The sequence below is a fragment of the Melanotaenia boesemani genome, chromosome 14, assembly GCF_017639745.1.
Source record: "Melanotaenia boesemani isolate fMelBoe1 chromosome 14, fMelBoe1.pri, whole genome shotgun sequence".
Lineage (NCBI taxonomy): Eukaryota > Metazoa > Chordata > Actinopteri > Atheriniformes > Melanotaeniidae > Melanotaenia > Melanotaenia boesemani.
In genome coordinates, this window is record NC_055695.1 from 2,913,401 (window position 1) to 2,936,424 (window position 23,024).

General features: G+C 40.3%; 1 protein-coding gene across 2 annotated transcripts in view; it reads left to right on the plus strand.

Moving 5' to 3' along the window:
• The first annotated feature begins 330 nt into the window (after positions 1–330).
• cdc14ab (cell division cycle 14Ab) overlaps positions 331–23,024 on the plus strand; it is a 38,950-nt gene continuing 16,256 nt past the window's right edge. Inside the window, exons 1-9 of one of the 2 annotated variants that reach the window (XM_042006770.1) lie at positions 331–747; positions 2,587–2,677; positions 4,660–4,735; positions 7,079–7,171; positions 9,855–9,934; positions 14,544–14,610; positions 20,296–20,358; positions 20,839–20,926; positions 22,026–22,256. In XM_042006770.1, the coding sequence (XP_041862704.1) occupies positions 651–747; positions 2,587–2,677; positions 4,660–4,735; positions 7,079–7,171; positions 9,855–9,934; positions 14,544–14,610; positions 20,296–20,358; positions 20,839–20,926; positions 22,026–22,256 (886 nt within the window). In that variant the 5' untranslated portion in view covers positions 331–650. The remainder of the gene's footprint in view (positions 748–2,586; positions 2,678–4,659; positions 4,736–7,078; positions 7,172–9,854; positions 9,935–14,543; positions 14,611–20,295; positions 20,359–20,838; positions 20,927–22,025; positions 22,257–23,024) is intronic. The other variant, XM_042006771.1, reaches the window with a different exon arrangement.

A 23,024-nucleotide genomic window follows, 5' to 3' on the forward strand; every position in this document is an offset into this window, starting at 1 on the left:
TTGCTTTAGTTCATATTATCACATATATCTACATAAATCATTTAAACAGTAAAAATAGTAAGTTTTAGTGTTTTTAAGTATTATTTATGTTTTATTTAAAAATGACAATATAAACAACGTAACAAAGACACATTAAACTATATTTAACTGGGTTTTGGGGTAAAATCCTCCCCCACGCTTATAAATTAGTAAACATGCTTCGTTTCGCACTCTGTTCCCCTCGACACTTAAAGGCCTCAGTTGTTTAGTATTTCCCCGAGGCCCATGAAGGCACCATGACGGGTGATTGGCTGCGGTTGCGGTTGCTGTCGTTGCTACGGTAACGTCTCTTAAGGAGGGATTTTGGCAATCAGTTCAGACTGTGTAGCTCGTCAAAGTGCTGCGGGTTCAACATGCTAACATGCTAACTCGGGGACTTTTACCGACTTAAAAGGGTCAACAAAACAGGAGAAGCGACGGAAACGGCGGCCATACGACCGGGTGGATGCCGCAGGGACTGATGGGAAAATGTGGAGAAAGTTTTTAGGTTTTTAAAATTCTATGTGAGAGGCGCTTGTTAGCCTGCTAACAGCTAACCGAGCTGCTAGCAGTTTAAAAAAGTTTCTGGGGGACTGCAGGCGGAGGTAAGGCAGAGTCGGAATTGGACAGTCATGGCCGTGGAGGGCGTGAAGCACTCCCCGGTCCTCTCTGCCCTGTTCAAGATGACCGAGGACTGCGAGTTGTTTGGAGCAGCAGAGTTTATCAAAGGTAACTTTAAAAGCGGTAGTATAAGTACGTATTGATGAATATAACCGATTGGTCCTTGCGGAAAGGCTTGGTGCTGATTAAGACGAAGCCTAAAAAAGTTTTATTGCCTACCAATGTGCCAGAAAAGTATAAATGTTATAATTGTGGATAATAATTAACACCAGATCGAAATCACAAAACAAACTTAAGGAGGGAGACACTAAATACATGACATAATAGCAGAAAGGAGTAAATCCTTGACAAGAACTTTACTTAGATTGTGGTATCCTACAGCTGACTACAGTATCTATCTATCTATCTATCTATCTATCTATCTATCTATCTATCTATCTATCTATCTATCTATCTACACTGTATAAAGTAAGTGTATAGTAAAAGAAGTCAGGGTAATAAGATAAACAAAAAGAAGTAGCAAGGGGGAAATATGCTAATAATAAATAGTAGTTCAAAAGATAGATTCTTAACTTTTTCTAAGTGTTTAGTAATTGTTTTTTAAGGTAGTCTTTGAAAAGTTTTGTAATTTGTAGTCATTTTTAAAGTTTAGTTCATTTAATGGTAACTGTGACTGATTCCAGGTTTTAAAAGTGACTAATGACAAACTTTTTTTTGCTATTGACATTTTCTTTACCAAATCATAGCAAACTGTGTTTTCATGTGAGTGTGAAGCAGCTGGGATCTGGTGGAAGCGTTTAAATATCTTGTGGTCTTGTTTATGAGTGAAGATACAACGGAGTGGGACATAGACGGGCAGATTGGGGCCATTTATAAATCAGTCTATATTTGGACCCTCTGTTATGCTCAAGAGCTGTAGGTGGAGACTTAAAGAATGACTGTGAATACGAGAGGCTGAAATGAGCGTTTTCTGAAGGATGTCTGGGCTCAACCATGGAGAGAGGGTAAGGGGTCAGTCACTAGAGAGGGGATCCGAGTGGAGTCGCTAATACTGCCTTCAGAAAGATCCAGTTGAGGTGGATTTGGCACCTGGTCAGAACGCCTTCTAGACAGCTCCCAGAGGAGGGGCTTTGGACATGTTCCACTGGGAGGAGGCGTCAGGGCAAACCCAGGACTTGCTGGGGACATTATATCTCTCAGCTGGTTGGTAATGACTGGGAACGCCTGGAAGAGCAGGGTGGTGTAAGAGTCATGAGGTTTCTGCCTCCACTGTTGTCCCTGCAACCTGGTCCCAGATGAGCAGTATAAATGGATGAATTGTTTAGTCAAGTTGCTTTGGAGGTGTGCAGACTACATTAAAATGAAATAAGTAATTAATCAGGCGGTATGAGTATTTCACCAGATTGGTTTATAGAAGTAGTCAGTAGGTCTTTTTTACACTGAGCACAAAAACCACATCTGACTTTTGCCTGCAATGAAAAAACAATTTTATCTAATTGTTTTAATGCATGTGCATTTAAAAAACCTGTTTTCACATATTATTTTTATCTAAGCATGGAATATAAAGAAAGACATTCTTTGGTGAAGTGACCACGTCTTTACTGCCTCTCCTATCTGAACGCTGATAAGCTTTATTTTGCTGACCTGTTAGTTGAAGTGCAGGGAGGGGACCAAAGCCATGATGTTTCATTGAGAAAACACCACACCTGCCACTCTAGCATCAAAGCTGACTAAAGTTCTTCATGTTTTCATCCACACAGACTTTTGTACATGTCAGAGGTATCCTGGAACAATAAAAAATCTAATCCTACTACAAAACCTAAACGCTTTTACACCACTGCTTCACCATCTTTTCAGTTGTACACATCATTTTATGTGATCTGATTAAAAAAAAAACATTGATGTGGGTTCAGTTTTAACTGATCTAAATGTCTCTTGGTCCCACAGAGCGACTGTACTTCGCCACCTTACGCAGCAAACCCAAAAGCACAGCCAACACCCACTACTTCTGCACCGATGACGAGTTTGTCTATGAAAAGTAAGTCTGTAATGCATGCTGGGTACTCATCTGCAGTAGGAATCCACAACGTTTGGAGTTAGATGGCTCAACTTAAACAGTTAAAGGTCTCACAGATCAATCAGGGGCCTTTGACATCTCTTACAACCTTCTGAGTTTGTTTGCACTTGCTCCAGATAGACACAGCAGACCGGGAACAACCAACATCTGTTACTGCATTAAAGTAAACTCAGTCATCTTCTTGAAGGAGTTTTATAATCCTTATTGTTTCCACTGACAGTTCTCTTGTGGGGGCCACGTTTCCTGTCAATCAGCTCATAAAGCTCTGCAAGCACTTTTTTTAAGTGGTTTGTTTTGAAATGCAAACCACAAGGTGATTATATAATTTTTAGCTTTACTTTATCTGGGAAAAGATAAAAACTGCTGAGTTCCCATTTGTTTGCCAGTGTTTGTACTGAGCTGATGGGACACAGTGACTTAAATACCAAAGACTTGATGGCACAGTATAAAAAGGAGGGTGCATATAAAATATCCTATTATATTAAAATATCAGTTTGCTGTGGAATATTGCAATTTCTCATTGAAATTAAAGTATTTTTTCATTAATTTAATTTAATATTTTGGAAGCAGTCTATTTCCTTGGGTGTGACCTTATCAGTCAAATATGATGTCCTTGCTAATTTAGCACGTTTTCCCTCTATAATTCACACACAAACAAACAAAAGTGTCTCAGCTTTGCATTGATTTCTGCTCATCCCACCACCATGCTGCCATTTCAGTAATTCCTCTACCATTATATTTGCCCCCCCAACGAGAGCCACTGCTGCTCCTAAAAGGCATGTTGTAGCTGCTCTGCATCGCACACGGAGTTCCACCCTAAAACACACACATACACATTCACAAGCCTATAGGTAAGCACACGTTATCAGTGTTATCAGCTAAAAGTAGTTCTAAGAATGTCTTTAGTATTCAAGAAAAACTGGTGGTGTTACATAAATATTTGTAAATGAATATCAAATTGGATTTATTATAGATTATATATATTTACACGTATGAATCTAACACTGAAGATCAAAACAGAGAAATTATTATGTAGGATACTGTGTCTCAGTTTCAGCACAGAGGGGTGTTACTCTGGTGGTTTTTTTAAGTGTGTGTTGGGTTGTTGTTGCGCTCTCAAGGCTGTGGATGTGAGGAAAACACTGCACTGTTTTTTTTTTGGTTTTTTTTTTGTCCTGACCTCAAAACAGTTTTTTTTGCGATCACTCTGTCCCACCCTGGGAGGGACAGTGCAGTCAAATATAAACTGTCCTAATGGTGGTGGTCGTAATGTCATCCTTTATAATGTTCTAGCTATTGGACCGGTTCTGTAGCCCTCAGAGTTTTATGGGTAAACACAATACTATGGGCAATGAGAAAGGACTTAATCAGCTAGTTTTAAACTTTTGGTCTAAAAAACTGAACTCGGATAGACTCCTGATTAGAGCGATAGTATGGATTCTGACTTTTTCTTATGTGCACAATCTGAACATGATGGTCCTGAAGTTAGCATAAGTCTTTTTAGCTTAGCTTCTTTACACAGATATTTTAGTCTGTTTTTGTGGTGGATACTAAGATTTCAGATTTAAGCCTCTGGGGTCTCGGCCAGTGTTTTCACATTTCCGCTGCCTTAGATCTCATTTTGTATTAAAAACATGAATGATTTCAGTTTTATGAGCTTTAAAAAAACTTCCCCTGAGATTATAAGCATACAAACAGACATTTTCCAACATAAAAATATACGTAGGTGTGTTTTTTCTGGCCTCAAGTGACAAACGAGGTATGCCTGGCTGACTCAGGAGTGTCTTGTTTTAACCAGGGTTAAGTAGTTGGAGTCTGATGAGTTTTTGATAAGGAGGAAATATTTTGTTTTCACTCCCTGTTGCGGTTTACCACCACTTTCCATTATAGCTGGCAGGAGCCTGAAGAGCCGAGTAACTTAAACCATTTCTGTGTCTCCACAGCTTCTACGCAGACTTTGGTCCTCTGAACTTGGCCATGTTGTACCGATACTGCTGCAAACTAAACAAGAAGCTAAAGGTGAGTTTCTGCTGCTACTGACTCTCCCTCTGCAGGAATGCCCAGAATGCAACAGGATGGATGCAACATGACGCAACTTCTCATTCGCATTTGGCAGGTTCTCTCTGTCCCTGAGGACTAACAAAAACCAGCATTTAAAAACCAGACTGATGATGTAATGACGTCCATTCGCTGTAATTTGTTATTTTTAGAAAGCGCTGTGGTCGTATACAGAAGCTCTAAACACAGTGGAGGGAGGGTGACACATCTGAGAGGACTTTCAAAATGACGTAATGATGTGGTGGAAAACCAGACCAGTTCTTAACTAGAACCAGGACTGGAACCGGAACTCGCTGTGTCACAGAGGCCTCAGTCTGTTTCAGTTGTTGGGGTCTTGCAGCTCTTCCTTCAAACTATAAAACAGCCGTCCTCGTGTTTTGTGTTTGATGTATGTTGCCATGGTGATGGCATTCCTCCAGTTGAAAGTTGTCATTCGTCATGACGACCGTCAACGGGATGGTCCAGATCAACGTGCTGTGTTCAGTGTCACGTTTGTCACGAGTTAATAAACAGTCTGTGTTTAAGAAGGCTGTTACATGGAAGGTAAACTTGACTGTTAGTACTGATGTGAAGCCTGCAGGTCCTGAGCTAACACACCTCACCCTGACTCGTTTCACGGGTTTCACACTCTCCTGTAGACGTCCTCCAGTCGGAAGTGTACTCTCATCGTGACCGTGCAGCTTTCTGTGTCATGTCCAACGGGAGGATAGCGCATGTTCGTCCTCTGCTTTATTCTGCAGTCTGGATGTCTGTAAGATGGTCGCAGGGTGCCATTTATTTAAGTTGAAGCCAGATGGTATTTATTAATTTGTTTATTGTCAGGAACAGAGCATATTAAAATAGCACTAATATAAAAATGCCATATTTATCAAGGTCCTACAGGTCTTACAAGGTCTTACAAAGGCTCCCTGGAATAAGGAACAACAGAAAGTTGTGAGGAAAACAAATATCCGTTCTGTCTAAAAATATTAATGAGCTAACTTATTAAAAGGTAATACAGCAGAGACAACAATAAATAATATTTTTAAAGGCTACACACCATAAAGACAAAGCCACCAAATCACAAAGCAAGAGGACAACAAAAACAAAACAATAAAAATCTTCCAAATCTGGGATTGTGAGGATGTTAAAATTGCCTGGTAACGATATTAAAATTGAAAATCTACTTAAAGCAAAAGACTTGAAACAGAAGTAACTGGATGTCAGATTTCTGTAAAGTATAAGGAGTCATAATTATAATGAATTAGAAAACTGTGTCTTCTCTTACACAAAGAAGTCAGAACACATCTTAATGAAAGCAGCTGGAACCGGTTTATTAATGAATGCCTGGACTGGCTTCTTTCATGGCTCTGAAACACACATCAATCAAGTTGTCCTCGCCCTCAGCGCACCTCTTTTTGAGGCCCAATGTTTGATGAAATTACCTATCAGACATCTGAGAAACGGCCAGCATGAGTTACAGGTGGTCAAAGCGACCCGATTCTCTTTCCTGTTCTTTCTGATGTGTGGATTTAACCTCAGTCATAAACATGTCCGTGTTACAAGGAGATCCACCTTTGAGCTTCACATGATCCATTAATCCGTGTTTTTTAAGGCAAATCATTGATTTTTCCTCAGCAGGCGAGTTAATGACGACATCACTGTGTATTTACATTTTACTGTTGGTGTGTAGTTGATAGTACTACACATTTTTTTTATTGTACCTCTTCACATTGGTTCAGCATGAATGAAACAGTTGCAGTAAATTCAGTCTGATTCCACGTTTCATGTGAGGATTGATTTAGTGGAGGCAGCACTTTCTGACCCACAGTTATATTACTTTTTAAGATGGCTTTGCTTTTTGTCAGACTGTTATTTTACTACAAATGAATGCCTGGAAGCACAAGCCAAAGCGTATCTTTATGTCCATTTTCTGTGTAACGGTCCAGGACAGGATCGTGTTTACAAGTACAAGGAATAATGAGACTGCAGATGGATGACTGGACTTACTTAAATACCTCTGAAACGCGATGATGACCGGGTTGGATGAAGTCAGCAGATGGCCTCTAATTAAAAAAAGCAGCTGATGGTTTAACGGTACTTTGTGAAAATCTGCAGCTGACTGTTTTCTCTGAGTCAGCAGCTCTGATCCAGTTTTACTTCAGAGGTTAAAATTCAGGGGTTTGGTGTGGGACTCTCAGCATTGCAGTTCACTGATTAGAAAACGGACCAAAAGTGTTCCTGCATATGACCTACAACTAAAATAATCCCTCTATAGTTTTTGTGATGGTCTGCTGGCTGAGTAACCCTGTTTGGTCTGTGCAGTCGTTCACTCTGACCAGGAAGCGAATCGTCCACTACACCAGCTTCGACCAGAGGAAGAGATCCAACGCTGCTGTGCTGATCGGAGGCTACGCTGTGAGTACATCTCCTCTTGCTGATCCTTGTCTGGAAACCAGACTTTAAAAAGACAATGCAGAGCTTGTTTAGATTTTTTACTGTTACATAAATCAGTAACAGGAATAAACAGGAAGCTTTGCTTAAATATACATAAATGCAGTGATAAAAGAAGTAGTTGTGGCCTGCTGCCAACTCGCATTCCTTAGTTGACATGATTATACTTCCTGTTGTTGCCTCTCAAAGCATTATGGGAACTGTAGATTTAAAACTTAAAGCCTGATCGTCTTGCTTGGATTTGAGGTTTAATGAGGGGCTCATAAACAGAACATTCTTGCTGTTATTCAGACTGAAGGCTTTACGTACGTTAATAGTTAAATAAATTTTAAACTTCAATGTCCTCGTAGTCTCAAGCATCCTTTATGTTGGTATGATTGTTGGCCAATGTATCCACCAGAGGGACGTGCAAAGTTCAGAGTTCAGCTCCAAGTTCTGACATCAGTTTCAAACAATATCAAGCATGGTGATGATGGAGATCATTATAATCATTCTCAGACAGAGACATACAAACGGTGGTCTGTGCAGCCATTAAATACAACACAGTTTCTTCTTTGTTTCCTTCGCTTATTGAACATCAGCTTTACTGCTCAACACTGCTCCCACGGTTTCCGCTGGTACTAGTCCGTTTCATAACTGACTGAAAACTGACTAAATTATGCACATAAAGGACACAGAAGGCGGATGACAGGTTCCATAGCTGTCTTTGGGGTAGAGCAGGGACCTTCAATCCTGGTCCTCGAGGGCCGGTGTCCTGCAGATTTTAGAAAACTCGTGCAAGCTCAAGCTCTGCACAAGTCTGCTAATTACCCTTAGATTCGAGTCAGGTATGTTGCAGCAGGGAAGCTTCTAAAATCTGCAGGTCCCGGCCCTCGAGGACCAGGATTGAGGATACTTGGCGTAGAGTATAAATGAGACAGAAGGCTACATGCAGACCCCATTTGCTAATGCAAGTTAAGGTGGTGCTGTGGTGTGGTGTCATCAGTTCAGGAAAGATGCATATGGGTTGTAAACATGGAAATGAAACTAAGGTTTTTTCAGATTTATTCACTTTGTGAGCAGTTTTGAAAAATGAGTGTTCCCAGAAACACCAGTTTATTGTGAACAAAACTAAAAGCTAACCTTTTCTTCCCAAAAGAGACTTTTTCTAAGGCTTCCTCCTGAAAGTGTGAATGTTTGCACTCTTTCACGGACAGCTGAGACTGTACTGAAACAACAAGGTGCATCAGGAGAGATCAGGACCCATGAAACCACAAACTTAAAGGGGTAGTGGTAGAGATGTAAACAATACAGAATTACTTAATTATGATGAAAATAACATATACTGTTGATAAAATTTGTATTTTGTTTTTTAAATTTATTTTAAAAACAGGATTTTGTGGGTAGAAAATGGCTCATAACGGCCCTCTACAGGGTAAAACCAGGTTCTGTTTTTCGTGACATAGAGAGGTTATCTACATCATGAGGAAAATTTTAAAAACCCTGCAGCAGCTAACAGCGCTAACGGCTCAGACTGATACGTTCAGGACCACCTGGTTCATGTGTAGCTGAGGAGATTCAGGAGGAAAGTCTTCCACCTCAAAGACGCTCTGTGGCATAGCTGCTTTGTGAATCTGGCTTTGCATCTTGCCTGGTTAGTTGTTGTTCTAAGGGTGAAATGTTTCAGTGCTTGTTTCTCTCATCATGTGTTTTCATGTGGCGTGATGAACATGTGTTTCTCACCAGAGGCAGTCTCAGAGTTGTTTAATATGATGCCAGTCAGGATTCAGGCTTTAGTTTAACATGTAAATGTTAAAAAGAAATATTGAAGTCTGTTATTAACACAAACCATTTTTATTTCTAATAGCTTTGTACAGTTTTTATGTTTAAATTTGCTGTTTTTTTTACTTGTTTTAGACCTTTTGGTAATTTCCTAACGCTGTTGCTGCATTACAGTTTATTTTTCCTATTCAGCCAAACTCTTTCTTATAAACAAGATGGACAGAGTATTAAAGATACCAGTTAAGTCCAATGCAGGTAGCGTATTTCCATTTTATCTTTCAGCCTGACTGAAAGTGAACATTCAAAGTGATGCACGTGAAGATCTGCTTGTGGAAAACAGCAGGCAGGTGGAAAAACAGAAAGAAAAACAAAGTGTGCTTTTATCAAATGATGAATGAATGCATAACTCTGCAGGTAAACCAGACCTGCCCGGTGTGTTACTGAGACATAAACCAACTCTCTCTCCTGCTGTGGTTTGTGTGTTGAATATTTGATGTTGTTAAAGCAGCTGAAACAAAAGTTGATTGTGTGGACAGAGAAGCCTCAGATCATATGCAATCAGACCTACTGACACACTGAGGACTTACAACAAATGTTCTCATGCTGCGAAAGCCGCTTTCAGACTGCTAAAGATTAAAAACTTCCACCATTTTTTAGTGTATTTGAAGTTAAATTTACTCTCTTTTCTCCTGGATTTGTTTTCCTCCATTATTCCGTCTCCTGTTAATGTTAATGTGTTAGTGTGGTTTTTATTTGACAGGCTGTCCTCTGTGGAGCTGTTCATGTAATAATGCATTCAGTGTCAGAATGAAAGACCGTGTTTATTAACAGCCCCACAGTCTTTTTTTCTGGAAGTGAGAAATTTTATCGCATCTTTCTGTCTCAGGTGATCTACCTGAAGAAAACTCCAGAAGAAGCTTACAGAGCTCTGATCTCTGGCTCCAACGCCTCCTATCTGCCTTTCAGGTCAGTCTCTTCACCACCACAGAGCAACTGGAGTAATGATGTGTGTTTCCTTCAGTACTGGGAATAATATCTGAAACCTCCTTCTTGACAGTTTCCTGATGAACACGTTGAATCAGGATGTGAACATTGTTTTTCAGGAGGCTTTTTCTTTTGCCAGGCCATCATAGTAGATAAGAACTTCTTCTCAATGGTGCAGCCCAGATGTGCTGACTTGTTTTCACTCTTGTTTTTCATTCAGTATGTCTCTATACAGGGTTAAGTTGAGGATGGTCGCAGCTCAGCCGGCCAGTTTACTGAGCTTCTGTCCTTGTCCCAGTATTTCAGACTGGAAGGAGAGCTGGTTTCCTTCAGTGTTTCCTAAAATCTCAGTCTACCATGAAACAGTTTAGAAGTAAACCGGGAGCCAACACTCAATACGAGACAATATCACGTGTTAGTGTAACACTGTTTGTTTGTTTGTTTGTTTGTTTGTTTGGGAGAATGAAAGAAACATATGAATGTAGCATTAACCTCATTTGTGACATCTCATCCCTGGTTGGGCTTTTCAAAGAGAACTCCATAGAAAAGCAAGTTCAGACAAAAGTATAAACAAGCAATATAAACCTAATTTCTATATAAAATCTCATTTTCTTCCTGAGCTCAATCAGACATTTAAAGTCGTTTGAACTAAAACAGACTGGACCACATTCTGGATGTTGATCTTTAAAATGTTTGTGTAGAAAAAACCCAGAGAACAAATTTCTGTTTGTCAACATTTTAACTTGGATTGATGGTCATGGAAGTGTTGTTACACCTCTGGTTCAAACGCAACGCAGTTGTGGGAGGTGGTCAAGGGAAAGTTTTTCAGTATCCTGTCAGCTGAGCTTTTAAAGACCTGCTGTCTAAACGTGTTTGTCGTCTTTTACTGAATATTTAGTAGAGTGGGTTATCTGCTTTCATCAAGTCAAATACACTTTTTACGTATACTAAAAGAAGACAGAAACCAAGTGGAAATGCTGAACCAGGTTGATGCAGCGATTGTAGAAGTAGTTGGATGCTAAACAGATCGTGGTGATGCATAAACACTACACTGACTGCAGGACTGGCGGGTTCTCTCGAGGTTCTTAGACTCCAGGGATGCATGTCCCTTCAGGTTCAGCTCTCTTCTTTTAAAACCACAGTTCAAAACACTCAGACATTAACTGGCGCACTGTACTGATCCTAACTAGCGAGGAAACTTGGCCCAGTTTAGGTGGTAGTTGTATCTGTTGCTTAACTGCTCCTGGTGTTTGGCTTTTTACACCGTTTACAGCATGTTGAATGGCAACAGCTTCTCCATCATCCATCACATGCTGGTCGTCTGTAGGTCTGATGTAAATAATGAAAAAATGCGTTTAGTATTAACCTTTAAAACGCCAAGTAATTTTGCTATTTGAAGTCCCACGTTTGTTTTTTTTGTTTTGATTTTTTTTTTAACTAAAACTGCATGTAGAAGCTGAACCCCTTTTAATCCCAGTCAGCATCAGACATGATGTTTCTCAGCTGTCAGATTGGGAGGTAAAATGATGTAAAATGAATGTATGAATAGATGTAGCAGCATAAAGGCCGACCAGAAGAAGAAAGCAGAAGCCAAGCCTTTTCTCTTCTCTCAAGTCTCGACTTTCAGGAGAAAAAATATTGTTATTGAAACAAACAACAGAAACTATTTCCATGTTTCCACTTTTTCCTCATTTCCAGTTATTCCTGCTACTATTTACCTGCTATCCTCACTAAACCAACTCCAGCTCAGCTGCTTTGTGGCGCCACCGTGCATCAGAAACGTCTTCTTGGCTTTATTCCAGCCATAGAGGAGCATTGTTTTTCTTCTTTTCACACACACATAGAACTTTCTGCTCACTGGTTGATCTTTGGCTGCTCCTGATTGGACGTTACCGTCAATCTAAGCTCTCTGATTGGTGGAAAGTCTGACAGGAAGTGGCTCCATCATCATGTCCAGGTCTAAATAGAGGTCTCTTAGCAACATAGTATAGATGGTGATGTTTTTATGATGACATGTGATAAATAATGCTGTTATCATGGATCATCGTGGATTTACCAGATAGAGTCTCTGAATAAAACTACATTTAGTGGCTGGATTGTAAACCTCCTGGACGGGATTGAAATGTCTGGAAAACCTTCGTAGATCATCTAAAGGGTACCTATCCATCACAGTTTACCCCACAGAGCTACACACCACCTCTCCTGAGACGCTGATGATGTTAAAAGTGATAACACTCGGGAGGCGCTGGAGATCTAGTGGAGTTAAAAAAGGGTTAAAAATGAAAGATCATTTTAAATCATGTGGGTTACACGTAAGACTTTATTTTGTGCACTTTTGCTCTCTGATATCAGCTGGAAACAGGTGGAATAAAGTTGGGTTACAGCTGCAGTTTGTTGGTTTATCTCTGACATGCAAACTGAGGAGCAGAGCTGAGTGTGGAATAAAGGGCTTTTTGTTGTCACCAACACACTGAGTGGTTACATAACAGCAGAGCACTGTTGGAAGGAGGAGGACTTTGTTGTTCTTTTGGCCTCACGAGGAGCTCTGATGGATTAAGCTTTATATGGAGGCCACGCCCACTGAGGGAGGGTCAGTAATGCTGCATTCACAGACCGTCTGTAAATGGCAGTTGACTGGACTTGTATTCTTTGTTGAAATTGAAGCATTTATGCTGGATTTACAACTCGACCAACACCAAACATCCTCACCTGCTGTTCTTAAAATGGAAAACTGTAATGGAGGACACATTAGTGAGAAGTTACTGCAGTATTTAACCTGTGAACAGGACAAATGTGAGAGCTGATTTATGACTTGCCGTCTTTCCTCCCTGTTCAAACAGATTAAGTACAAGTCAGAATACAGCAGTCACCACTTCTTATCTCATGTGGGTGGATTTAGTGTGAAAATACTGTATTGTAGAGAAAAGACTGCTGTGATAAGGGTTAAAAAAATAAATGGGTGAGTTATTTCCTGTTGGCGTTGCATGATTGGGTTGTTGTCCATATAAGGTTTTTATCAATCTTTAATTTCTTTCTTCATATTTCTCTTCCCAGCAGCCAGACTTTCAAGCTGTTGTTCTCCAACTTTCTGAAAATCTCTCAAAGTTTTTCTTTGGACATTAGCTTCTTTTTCACTCATTTCTTTAGTTTCATGTGTGAACCCAGCAAAGATCAGACAGTTGGACGAACAGAAAACAGGATTTCAGCAGCAACACGGTGATTCCCAAACAGCTGGGATCATCTCAGCGTGGAGGCAGAAACTGGACACGTGGAGGACAGAAGAAGAAGAGTCAGGACTAAAAACCATCTACAGCAGATGAACAGGATCTGAGATCCAGCAAAGACCTGAACCAGGACCTGAGAGATGCATCTGGACCTTCAGCTAATATATCTACTGTCGGCCAAAGCCCCATCAGAAATGGTCTCCATGGAAACGTGGCTGTCAGGAAGTAATTTCTTAAGGAACGTAAACGGGGAGATAAGGCTGAGGGATGTCATATGACACAAGAACTGGACTGAAGATCAGGTCTGATGGAGGGATGGATCCTTCTGAGAACCCGGACCTCAACATTACTGAAGCAGCGTTGGATCATCTGGACAGAGAGCAGAACAAAAGGCAGAAACATCCAAAGAAGAGCTTTGGAAAGTCCTTCAAGGATCCTGGAGAACTACTCCTGAGCTCCTGCTCTCAGGCTGAAAAGAAATGACTGACTGTAACTTGGACATAAACTGTCCCATCATGCTGATTTGTTTCGGGATGGGAATCCATATTTAATAAACAACCTCCCGCTCACCAGCCTGTAGAGGCATGTAAGAACTCGGTGAGAGTCTGACACTGCTCTGATAATGAAGCAGAACATTTGCACTCTGAAGACAGAAACTTTCTCTGACCTGAATAACTGAACGACCTTGCTGCTCCCAGTAAACTCCCACTCAGACCAGTCCAGAAGTGTGTCTTTGAGCTGAAGGGACTTGAATTTAATGATCCATCATAAAATGTGTGTACCTACAATTCAAGTTTCAAGTGTCAGATTTCACCTGTTACCAGCTCTGGTTGCCTGTGGTTGTAATAAGGCCGTATGGCGCTTTACAGTTAACTGCCTGAACCATCTCATGTTTCACCTCATTTTAATGTGATTTTCTTTTTTTTTATTTTTAGAAACTTGTGGCTCATCCTCAATCTGTGTTTATTCTGATGCAAAAATGCATCGAAATTTCCTCTTTAAGTCTTAAAAAGTAAATGTGTATTTAAAAAAAAAAGTGCAGGTGCTGTAGAGGTCGGATTGTAGCTCACATGGTTTCCAGTTAGCGGTGTCAGCATCACAGCAGAGGATTACGAGGCAGCTGGCTGAATAAACTCAGCAAGAAGTCTGGTGTGAACTTTGCTGTCGTTTCCCCTGAAACGTGTCTGGAAAATTTCAGCGCTTTAGTGTTTGTGTGAAAAAAGCTTAAGCTGACATACAGAGAGATGTGAGGAACTGTCACAGGACTCACAGCTCTTTGAGCTTTTGAACGATGTGGGTAGCAACCAGAAATGTGATGATGACTACTGAATGTATTCATTATGTTTTTCCTCCTCTTGTCTGTTCAGGGATGCTGCTTTTGGGAATTGCACCTATAACCTCACAGTGCTGGAGTGCCTGCAGGGCATCAGGAAGGTGAGATCATGAGCAGAATTATCTATTTCATTTTAATTTAATTAATTTTTAAATTACTTTAAGGGGACTAGCAGCTCAGTGCTGTCAGTTAATTTTATGAGTTTCTTGTGCTGATAAAAGTGCAGCCACATACTCCAATAAAGCTTTAAAATACCCACAACAGTTTTATCTTTTAATGTTGTCTGTGTTAGGTAAAAGTAAAGTCTAGTTTACAGCTTTTTGGAGCATTCATCAGTATGCTGTGTCATTAGGATTTCTAAGCTGCTTAGATTCTGTCTCCATACGCACATAGTAAGCATTAAAATGGCCTTTCCTCTCCAGCAGCTGTCTCAGATTGAGTTTCTTAGTTTTGGTTTAATTGGTTTGTTATCACTGAAGTACAAGCTGCAAACTACTTCCATCTTGGTTCCCTGAGTTATAAACACACGTATTGAGGGGTTGAGGGACAGTAGTGAAACAAAGACTGGTAATAAAGACATGGTAAAATGTGATTTCTGCATCATCATTAGTTTGTTTTGACTCATCAGTCTGAATTTCATACGTTACTTATATTTAAGTTTAACATGGAGGGAATGTAAATCTCAGCAGCCACTGCTGAATCCTGCATTTACAAAGAACTCTGAAGCTGTAACAGGTAGCCGACACATTACACCATTACAGTGGGAATATGACACACGTGATAATATTTAAATCATTTAAACCAGGGCTGCCCAAGTCCAGTCCTCAAGATCTACTATCCTGAGTCAAATGGCTCAGTTCCCTCCTCCATATGTCATTCAGCTCTGCAGACGCCTGGTAACGAGCCATGCCTTTGATTCAGGTGTGTTGGAGAAGGGTTGCATCTAAAAGTTCCAGGATAGTAGACCTCGAGACTCAACTTGGGCACCTCTGATTTAAACAAATCATTCAACATCTGCACTCAACTGTCAACTATTATTCCTATGTTTTGATGCCAATACAATAAAATAATACAGAAACAAACTGAAGTAAACATAAATCTCCTGTGTTGTGTAAAGAATAAATAAATCCTATCTGGACTTCTCTCAGAGAAAACAGATGAAAAGGCTGCAGGACCTCGGCCAGGACTTGGGAGGCTTCTTTCTGAAAACTACGTTATAAAAAAGTTTTTAAACATTCCTTTATAAAACCTAGGAAAAACATCTGGTTAGCTTTGACGTCCAGTTGTCCTTTAGTAGAATAGCTGCTGTTTGACACGTAAATAATCCTGGAACAGTGGAAATAAAGAAATTAGACCACATATTTGGAATTAAATATGCTTTCTCCTGCAGACCATCAGACACTGACCAGTAAAAGGCATCGACCTCACACCAAGTCAGTGATGCTGGAACAGCAAAATAAACAGCAGTAAAGACTTATTTAGTTTTTTCTCATCTGTATAATGTAAAGGTCAGTGAACGCATCACATAAAGGTCAGTGAACGCATTCCGTTGCTGTAACCTGAACCCGAGTCGAACATAATTACAGAACATTTATCTTCAGTGTAAAAGCTGGTGGTTTTCCTGCAGATGGTAAAACATGTTCAATGCAGTTTCTCCTTTCTCTGCAACTTTTAATGGATGCTTTATCATCTTATGATTTTTTTCTATAACCGACAACATTCCACAAGGATGGCTTTATCTGTGTGGAGGAAAAAACTCTTCCTCTGCCGTACTTTCCCTCTCTAATACGCCTCTTTTCCGACTCACACGGAAGGAAACTAAAGCTACACAAGCAGCAACGTGTGGATGTTGTGAAACTTTATTTCCTTGTTAAACACTAGAATAATCATAAATTAAAAAAAAATCGTTCTAATCCGTGAATATTTTTATGTGAACTACTCTAACCGTGTAAGACATGGTTAGAAATGTCAGACGATTGTGGGGTAAGCTTTGAGGTCCAGTTCCTTCACTTAGATTGCTGCTACGCCCTCCAATGTGATGATGTCAGACGGGTGGAAGAGACTTTGGATGGTGTATCAGTTGTAATCTGTGATGGTTCAGCTCAGCGTGACCCCCGACAATAACACAAACAGATCCCGTCAGCATTCAGCTACCGTACAGTCATCTAATCCTGCGAGAGACGCCCATCCATCCATTTTCTAGACTCGTTTAGACCTCTGCAAAGTCACACTGGGAGGTGGAGCCTATCCCAGGTACTAGGGGGGCTGGGATAGGCTTCATTTAGGCCACACCTGGTGCCCAGTCCACCACAGGGTCAACGCAGAGAGACCCACTCATGCTAACAGGGAGGAAGAATTCTGTTTCGTGACCCTGCTGGAATTCATACCAGGAACTTTGCTGTTGTGAGGCGACGGTGCTAACCACCACATCACTGTGCAGTTACAGGTTTCAGAACTAAAACCTCCGAAGACAAAGCAAAGACAATCTAAAAATCTAAACGTTGTGACTATGATGGAGCAGGCGATGGACTGGAAACTCGAGTCTCCGGTTCTGTCAGCAGATTACTGTTACGTAACGGCTCAGAGGGGGACAAGGAGCTGTTGAACTGTCGAGAGACGGGAGCCAATCAGAGCGCAGCAGCTGTGTGTGTGCTGTAATCTTTCAGCCGTGATCAGAGAGTGTGTTTACACGGATGTGTTTGTTCCTTAAAGGATCTGATGAAACTTGTATCTGAGAATTGAAGTAGACCTTCCTGATTCCCGTATCAGCCCGCTGGTGTTTAGTTTATATTAATTACAGACATCATCTGATAAAGTTTTTATTCATACTCACAGCAACTTTCATCTTATAAAATGTTTTAAGAACAAAGTAAAGTAACTGAAATCACTAAACCCTTTTTTTTTTGTGGTATTTTAGAGTCTGGATGAAAATTGAGTTAGAAATTTACTGGTGTGAGCCAATATTTTGGTTTTATTTAGTGCAACAAGCATTTAAAACATCCAGTGCTGGACAGAAACTTTCTCTCGTGCCTCCAGAAAACATCTGCAGCTCATTCCTTCAATAAAATAAACAATCATAAACTTCCAGATCTGTTTCATGCCAAATATTCTGGCTCCAGGTCAGATTAACTTTCCTGTTCACGTATTTAGCATTCCTCCTCCTCGCCACTCTTTCTTCTGCTTTACCTGCAGCAGCTGCATTGTTTTCATCTCCATAGAAATGTTACACTTCTTGTATTATTTTAGGATTATGTTCTTTTTGGTCAGATAATGCAGCTCCAGGCCCGTAACAGTGGTTGTTTATCTGGTCAAACATCACAGCGTTGATCACCTGCTAGTGTCAGATCTGCTTTGTAGGCATTTCCTTTGGTCTGTTTTGTACTTGTAGGTTTTTCTTCTATCATCTGTTATAAATGGATGTAACTGAGTGTTTTTCAGATTATAGCTGCTGTATTTTAGCTTGTTTTAGTCGTCTCTGCTGTACCTGCATCACGTTGTATCTTGAGTTCACATTTTAAACTTTTATTATTTCAAAGAGCATTTAACAAGTAGTTAACTTACAGAGCAAATACAGCACTTTAGTATAATTTATTTAACCCTTTTCTTTTTACAAATTTATATTTGATTTTTTATCACATTATGTTGAAATTTGCAGGAAATGTATTCAAACTGCTGCTGTGTAAAGTGAATATTGCTGAAAATGACCAGAATTAGAACTTGAGGGCAACGTCTCCATGAGAGTTTAAGTCTGTGGACTGAAAGCTTAAATCCTGTATAAAGAGCGTAAACCCACCCACCCACCTGACCACCCACCAAGTCCTCTTTCAACCTCAAGCTTAGGGGCAACATCATTTATTTCTTTGCGTAACAACAGTGTGATTAATCGTAATTAATTGCAGAAAGTCATACGATTAATCACATCGTTACGGGCAGCTTTCAGTCGTAGCCCAGCGCTAGTTTTCTCACTGTAGCTGCAAACTGTTCACTCACCGTCTTCTTGTATTAGTAGCTTCTCTCGTACCTCATCACTGCACATCTTCAGTTCACATTTTAAGCTTTTTGTCTTGTTAAATTTCAAAGAACAAATAATTTAATTGCAGAGAAAATGCAGCATTTTTGATTTTCTTCCTTTACCTAACCTTTATTATACCAGGGATAAAAAAAACAAACAACTGAGGTAAGAACGTCTTTCACTACGGTGCCCTGGCCAAGATTACAACACAAATAACATCACCCACATTACAAGACAACATACAGATTACCATAAAAACAGATCAAAACATTAAGCATAAAAACAATGAAGCTAAGGACAACATGGGAAAGTTACTACAGACTTAAATTCATTTACTGAACTGCCTGTTCCAGGTGGCCGGGACAGAATAAAAGATTTCCTTCCTTTCTCAGTCCTGACGTCAGGAGGACATAGAAATAAAAACGCCTCGACTCAAGATTATAGCTGAAAGTTAACCTCTGTGTAATATACTTACAGATGTAGGAAGGAAGACCCAGTATGGCTTTATATGTTAAACATGTCCTACATGTAGCACAGAAAGAGGCCAGCCAACACTAGAATAAAGACACAAGAGGGAGTTAAAGTTCTGACATTTGCAGTAAGTCTTACAGATAATCCAGCTCAGTGTGATATTTAGTTGGAGCATTCATGTATAAGAAGTCACCGTAATCAAGAACCGTTAAATGTAGATAAAACCGATGTTTTTCACTGCAGGCAGGAAAAAAACCCTGATGTCTGCAGTAGAAACCCGACTTTTCCCAGGTCTTCAGGATGTCATTGAAAAGTTTGATAATCATCCAACCAGATCCCCAGGTCGGGATAGTCTTTAACTGCCTCCATTTTCTCCACAATATCAAGAATATCTGAAGTTTTAGAATTAGAGAAATACATTAACATTTAAAACCAGCTTCATCTTCAAAAACTGAACCTGCAGAACATTAAAAACTGTCATTTTAAAATTCATCATTTAATGATGACGATATAAAACTGTTCCATCAGCATGATGTCTGCATGCTTCTTCCTCACTAATCCCGCTATCATGTCAGTATAAGAACACTAGAGCGATCCACTTAAGTAGAAATGAACTTAAGGTGTGAAGAACACAGCAGGGAGACGTCCTAAACAGCCACTGTTTTTATCTACGTTTATGTTCACGCTCTTTGTGGAGCCTGACAGTGCTGCACGGCTTGTTCTGTGTTTGCAGGAATCTTGGTACTATAAATGTTACCCAGAGGTACCCAAGCTTCACCTCTCCAACAGAAAGCCTAAACCCTGATGATGATAACTTTTTATTATCTAAGTTAAGGGAAAATGAACAAGGACCAGATGTAAGAAGCTGGAACAAATTTAAATAATTTTTTTCTCTTTTTGTATGAAAACACAAGATCAGATTAAATTTGTGTCAATCTTGTTAATATTTTTCACCTCATCTGTCTTTTTTAAAATTTTTGATTTAATATAAAAACATTGTACAAAAGCAGTTAGAGAAATGGGGAAATTGTGACATAACAGTGCATGAGCAAACAAGGTGAAATTAATAAAAATCACCACTGCAACCTCTTCTTCATACTCGTTGTGTGTCTGTATGTATGTGGGTGCGTTGCAACAATATGAACACAACTCGACTGTGAATCCAGATGCAAATATTCCAGAAAGCAAGGCATTAATATGTTATTATTATTATTGTTGTTCATGATGAGAACAAAAATATCTTAATTTTAGTTGTCTTAGTAGGAGCAATGATAATGCTGCTAATCGGCGATGTGTTTTTCAGGCTCTGCAGCACGGCTACTTTGACTTCGAGACGTTTGACGTGGACGAGTATGAACATTACGAGGTAAGACCCAGAAGCAGCCACAGCAACACCTGCACCTTAGAAAGCAAGAAGCAAGAAGTGTGGCGGCTTGGAGGAACTGCAGGGTCATGACTGAGTCACTGAGAAGGAAAACCTGCCTTCACCTCGTTCTGTGTTCTTCATCAAACTCTGAAAACAATCTGAACATGTTCTTTTAGACAGTTAACACGTCCTTCTGCAGCAGGACACTGAAGCTGGCTGATGTTTCCTGTTGTACTTAGTAAGCTAGACTGCAGCGCCCCCTTCAGGATGGCCAGAGAAATGACAATGAAAGCAGGTCTGAACTTGTAGAGCTGCAGTTCTTATTGTCAGTCATGATTTTAATGACTCAAACATTCATTCAGAACCAAATCCTTCTTCTTTTTTTCTTTTTTGTCTGTCTGACCAGAGTTTGGTCTTTTCCACGTCTCCTAACGTTTCTGTGATGTTTTATATTTAACCCGAGTCTCTGTCTGTTGTCAGCGTGTGGAGAACGGAGACCTGAACTGGATCGTCCCAGGAAAGTTTCTGGCCTTCAGTGGACCTCATCCTAAAACAAAGATCGAAAACGGTGAGTGAAAATGTTCAGTCGGTTTCTGCTGTGGTAAACTCAGACAGCTGCAGTACAAAGCGTGTGATTCCAGCTGTTATTGCCAGTTTAACCAGTTTACTTTTGCTTTGTGTCAGGTGGTATTTATTTATTACCTCCTCAGAGAAGTGTGTTTTATTAGGTACATTTTAGCGATTGCATACAAGTACATACAGTCGCGATAAGCAATAAGTCAATTAATTGCACGGAACAAAAAAATGAGCGCGATGAGTTTGCTGGCCGTGATTATTTTCGTTCATCTTACTTTACCATAGATTGTGTTTCTCGACTGAACGCTCTTGTTTCCTGCGGATTGATCTCTCTCGTGTCATACTTGACAGCAGCATGTTGCAGCAGGAGACCGTGGTGAACCAATAACCTGTGTGAGGCGGTACGCTGCGTTTGTTTTACAGGGCTGCCAACTCTCACTCATCGGCCGTGAGACTTGCGCATTTGAGTGGCTTCTCGCTCTCTAAACCTCCGATTTCTCACGCTGAAATACACATCAAAAGCATCACCAGCTAACCAAGAGGTTCGGGAGGATTCCCAGTGGACCGCGGTACTTTTAATCCACTGTCCCGGCATGTGTGAGCGCAGCGTCGCGTCGGAGCAGTTTTGCTGGTTTTCCCTTTCTGAGTCCCATGTTTAATATTTTTTTAATATATTTTTGAAGGGCAGTTTTGTTTACAGAACAGAGACTTTATTTTCTATCATACTTATTGTTTTGGTTGTTTGGTTTTCATGGTTAATGAGACTGAGAGTCCGTTCTATTCATTGTTTTTGTTTTGTTATTGTAAATTTCTTCCAGTTCCAGTGTAAAATGTTCTTTAGAAATGAAGGTTTATTGATCTTTGAAAGGGTGTACTTGCATTATTATGGCATTGTCTTTTTTTTTTTTTTTTGAAAATGGTCTCAAAATGAAAACATTATCGCTTTGTGCAACGTTATCGCTTATCGCAATCATTTCTGTGAAAAATTTATCACACATTAAAAATTGTTATTGTGACAGGCCTACATACAAGTATCTTCATCTCACCTGTCTATCATCCTGTAACAGCTGTGGTTGCTCCGCCCCCTGCAGGTTACCCTCTGCACGCCCCCGAGGCTTACTTCCCCTACTTCAGGAAACACAACGTGACCACCATCATCCGTTTGAACAAGAAGATCTACGACGCCAAACGCTTCACAGACGCCGGCTTCAACCACTACGACCTCTTCTTTGTAGACGGCAGCACGCCCAATGACATCATCGTACGCCGCTTTCTTCACATCTGTGAGAGCACTGACGGCGCCGTGGCTGTCCACTGTAAAGGTGAGAGACTTCATGCAGAGGATGCAGATCTGACATCTTCAGGGCTTTGTCCACCATGCTGGGGCAATGCATCTATTCTCTAAAGTTTCTCACAAGTAAACTTTGTTTAAAAACATGTTAGAAGGAAACGTTCTTACCATGATAAGCTCACACAGGAAGTGTAGAGTTGTTACGATGCAAAATTTGCACTAATTAATAACTTAGACCCTTAGGAGCTGCTTTACAATGAATGAAGTTTAGTCCTTATCCACTTTAAAGAGCAAACTAAAGACTCCGCTGTTTAAGGAGCATTTCCGCACTTCGGAAGGAGTTAGAAAGATTTGTCCAGCTCTTTGGCTCATCTCAGCACTGAATAAGCGGCGTGCACTTGTGCCCAGGATGATGTGTTATGAAATCATGATCTCATAATTAAACAGGGCTATTATACGGAAGGGAAGGGGGGGAAAATTCCCTGCCTCTAGCACTACATGACACACCTGGGTCCAGCTGGACTCACACAGTCTGACTACCACTTAATTATGACGCCCCTCCTGTTTGTTTTCTTGCTTGCTTGTGTTGTAAAAAGATTAGCTATTCAGCAGAAATTCTGAATAAGACAAAGATAAAAAAGACCAAGTCATTGCTGTAAACAGAATGTTGGTTCCACCAACATGGAGGATCAGCCCCACAGTTCTGCATTCTCTGTTTCAGCCTTTCCCAAACTGGGGGTCCTGACCCCCACGATGGTCCCAAGATAATTCCAGGGTATCGCCAGATCATCATTAAAAA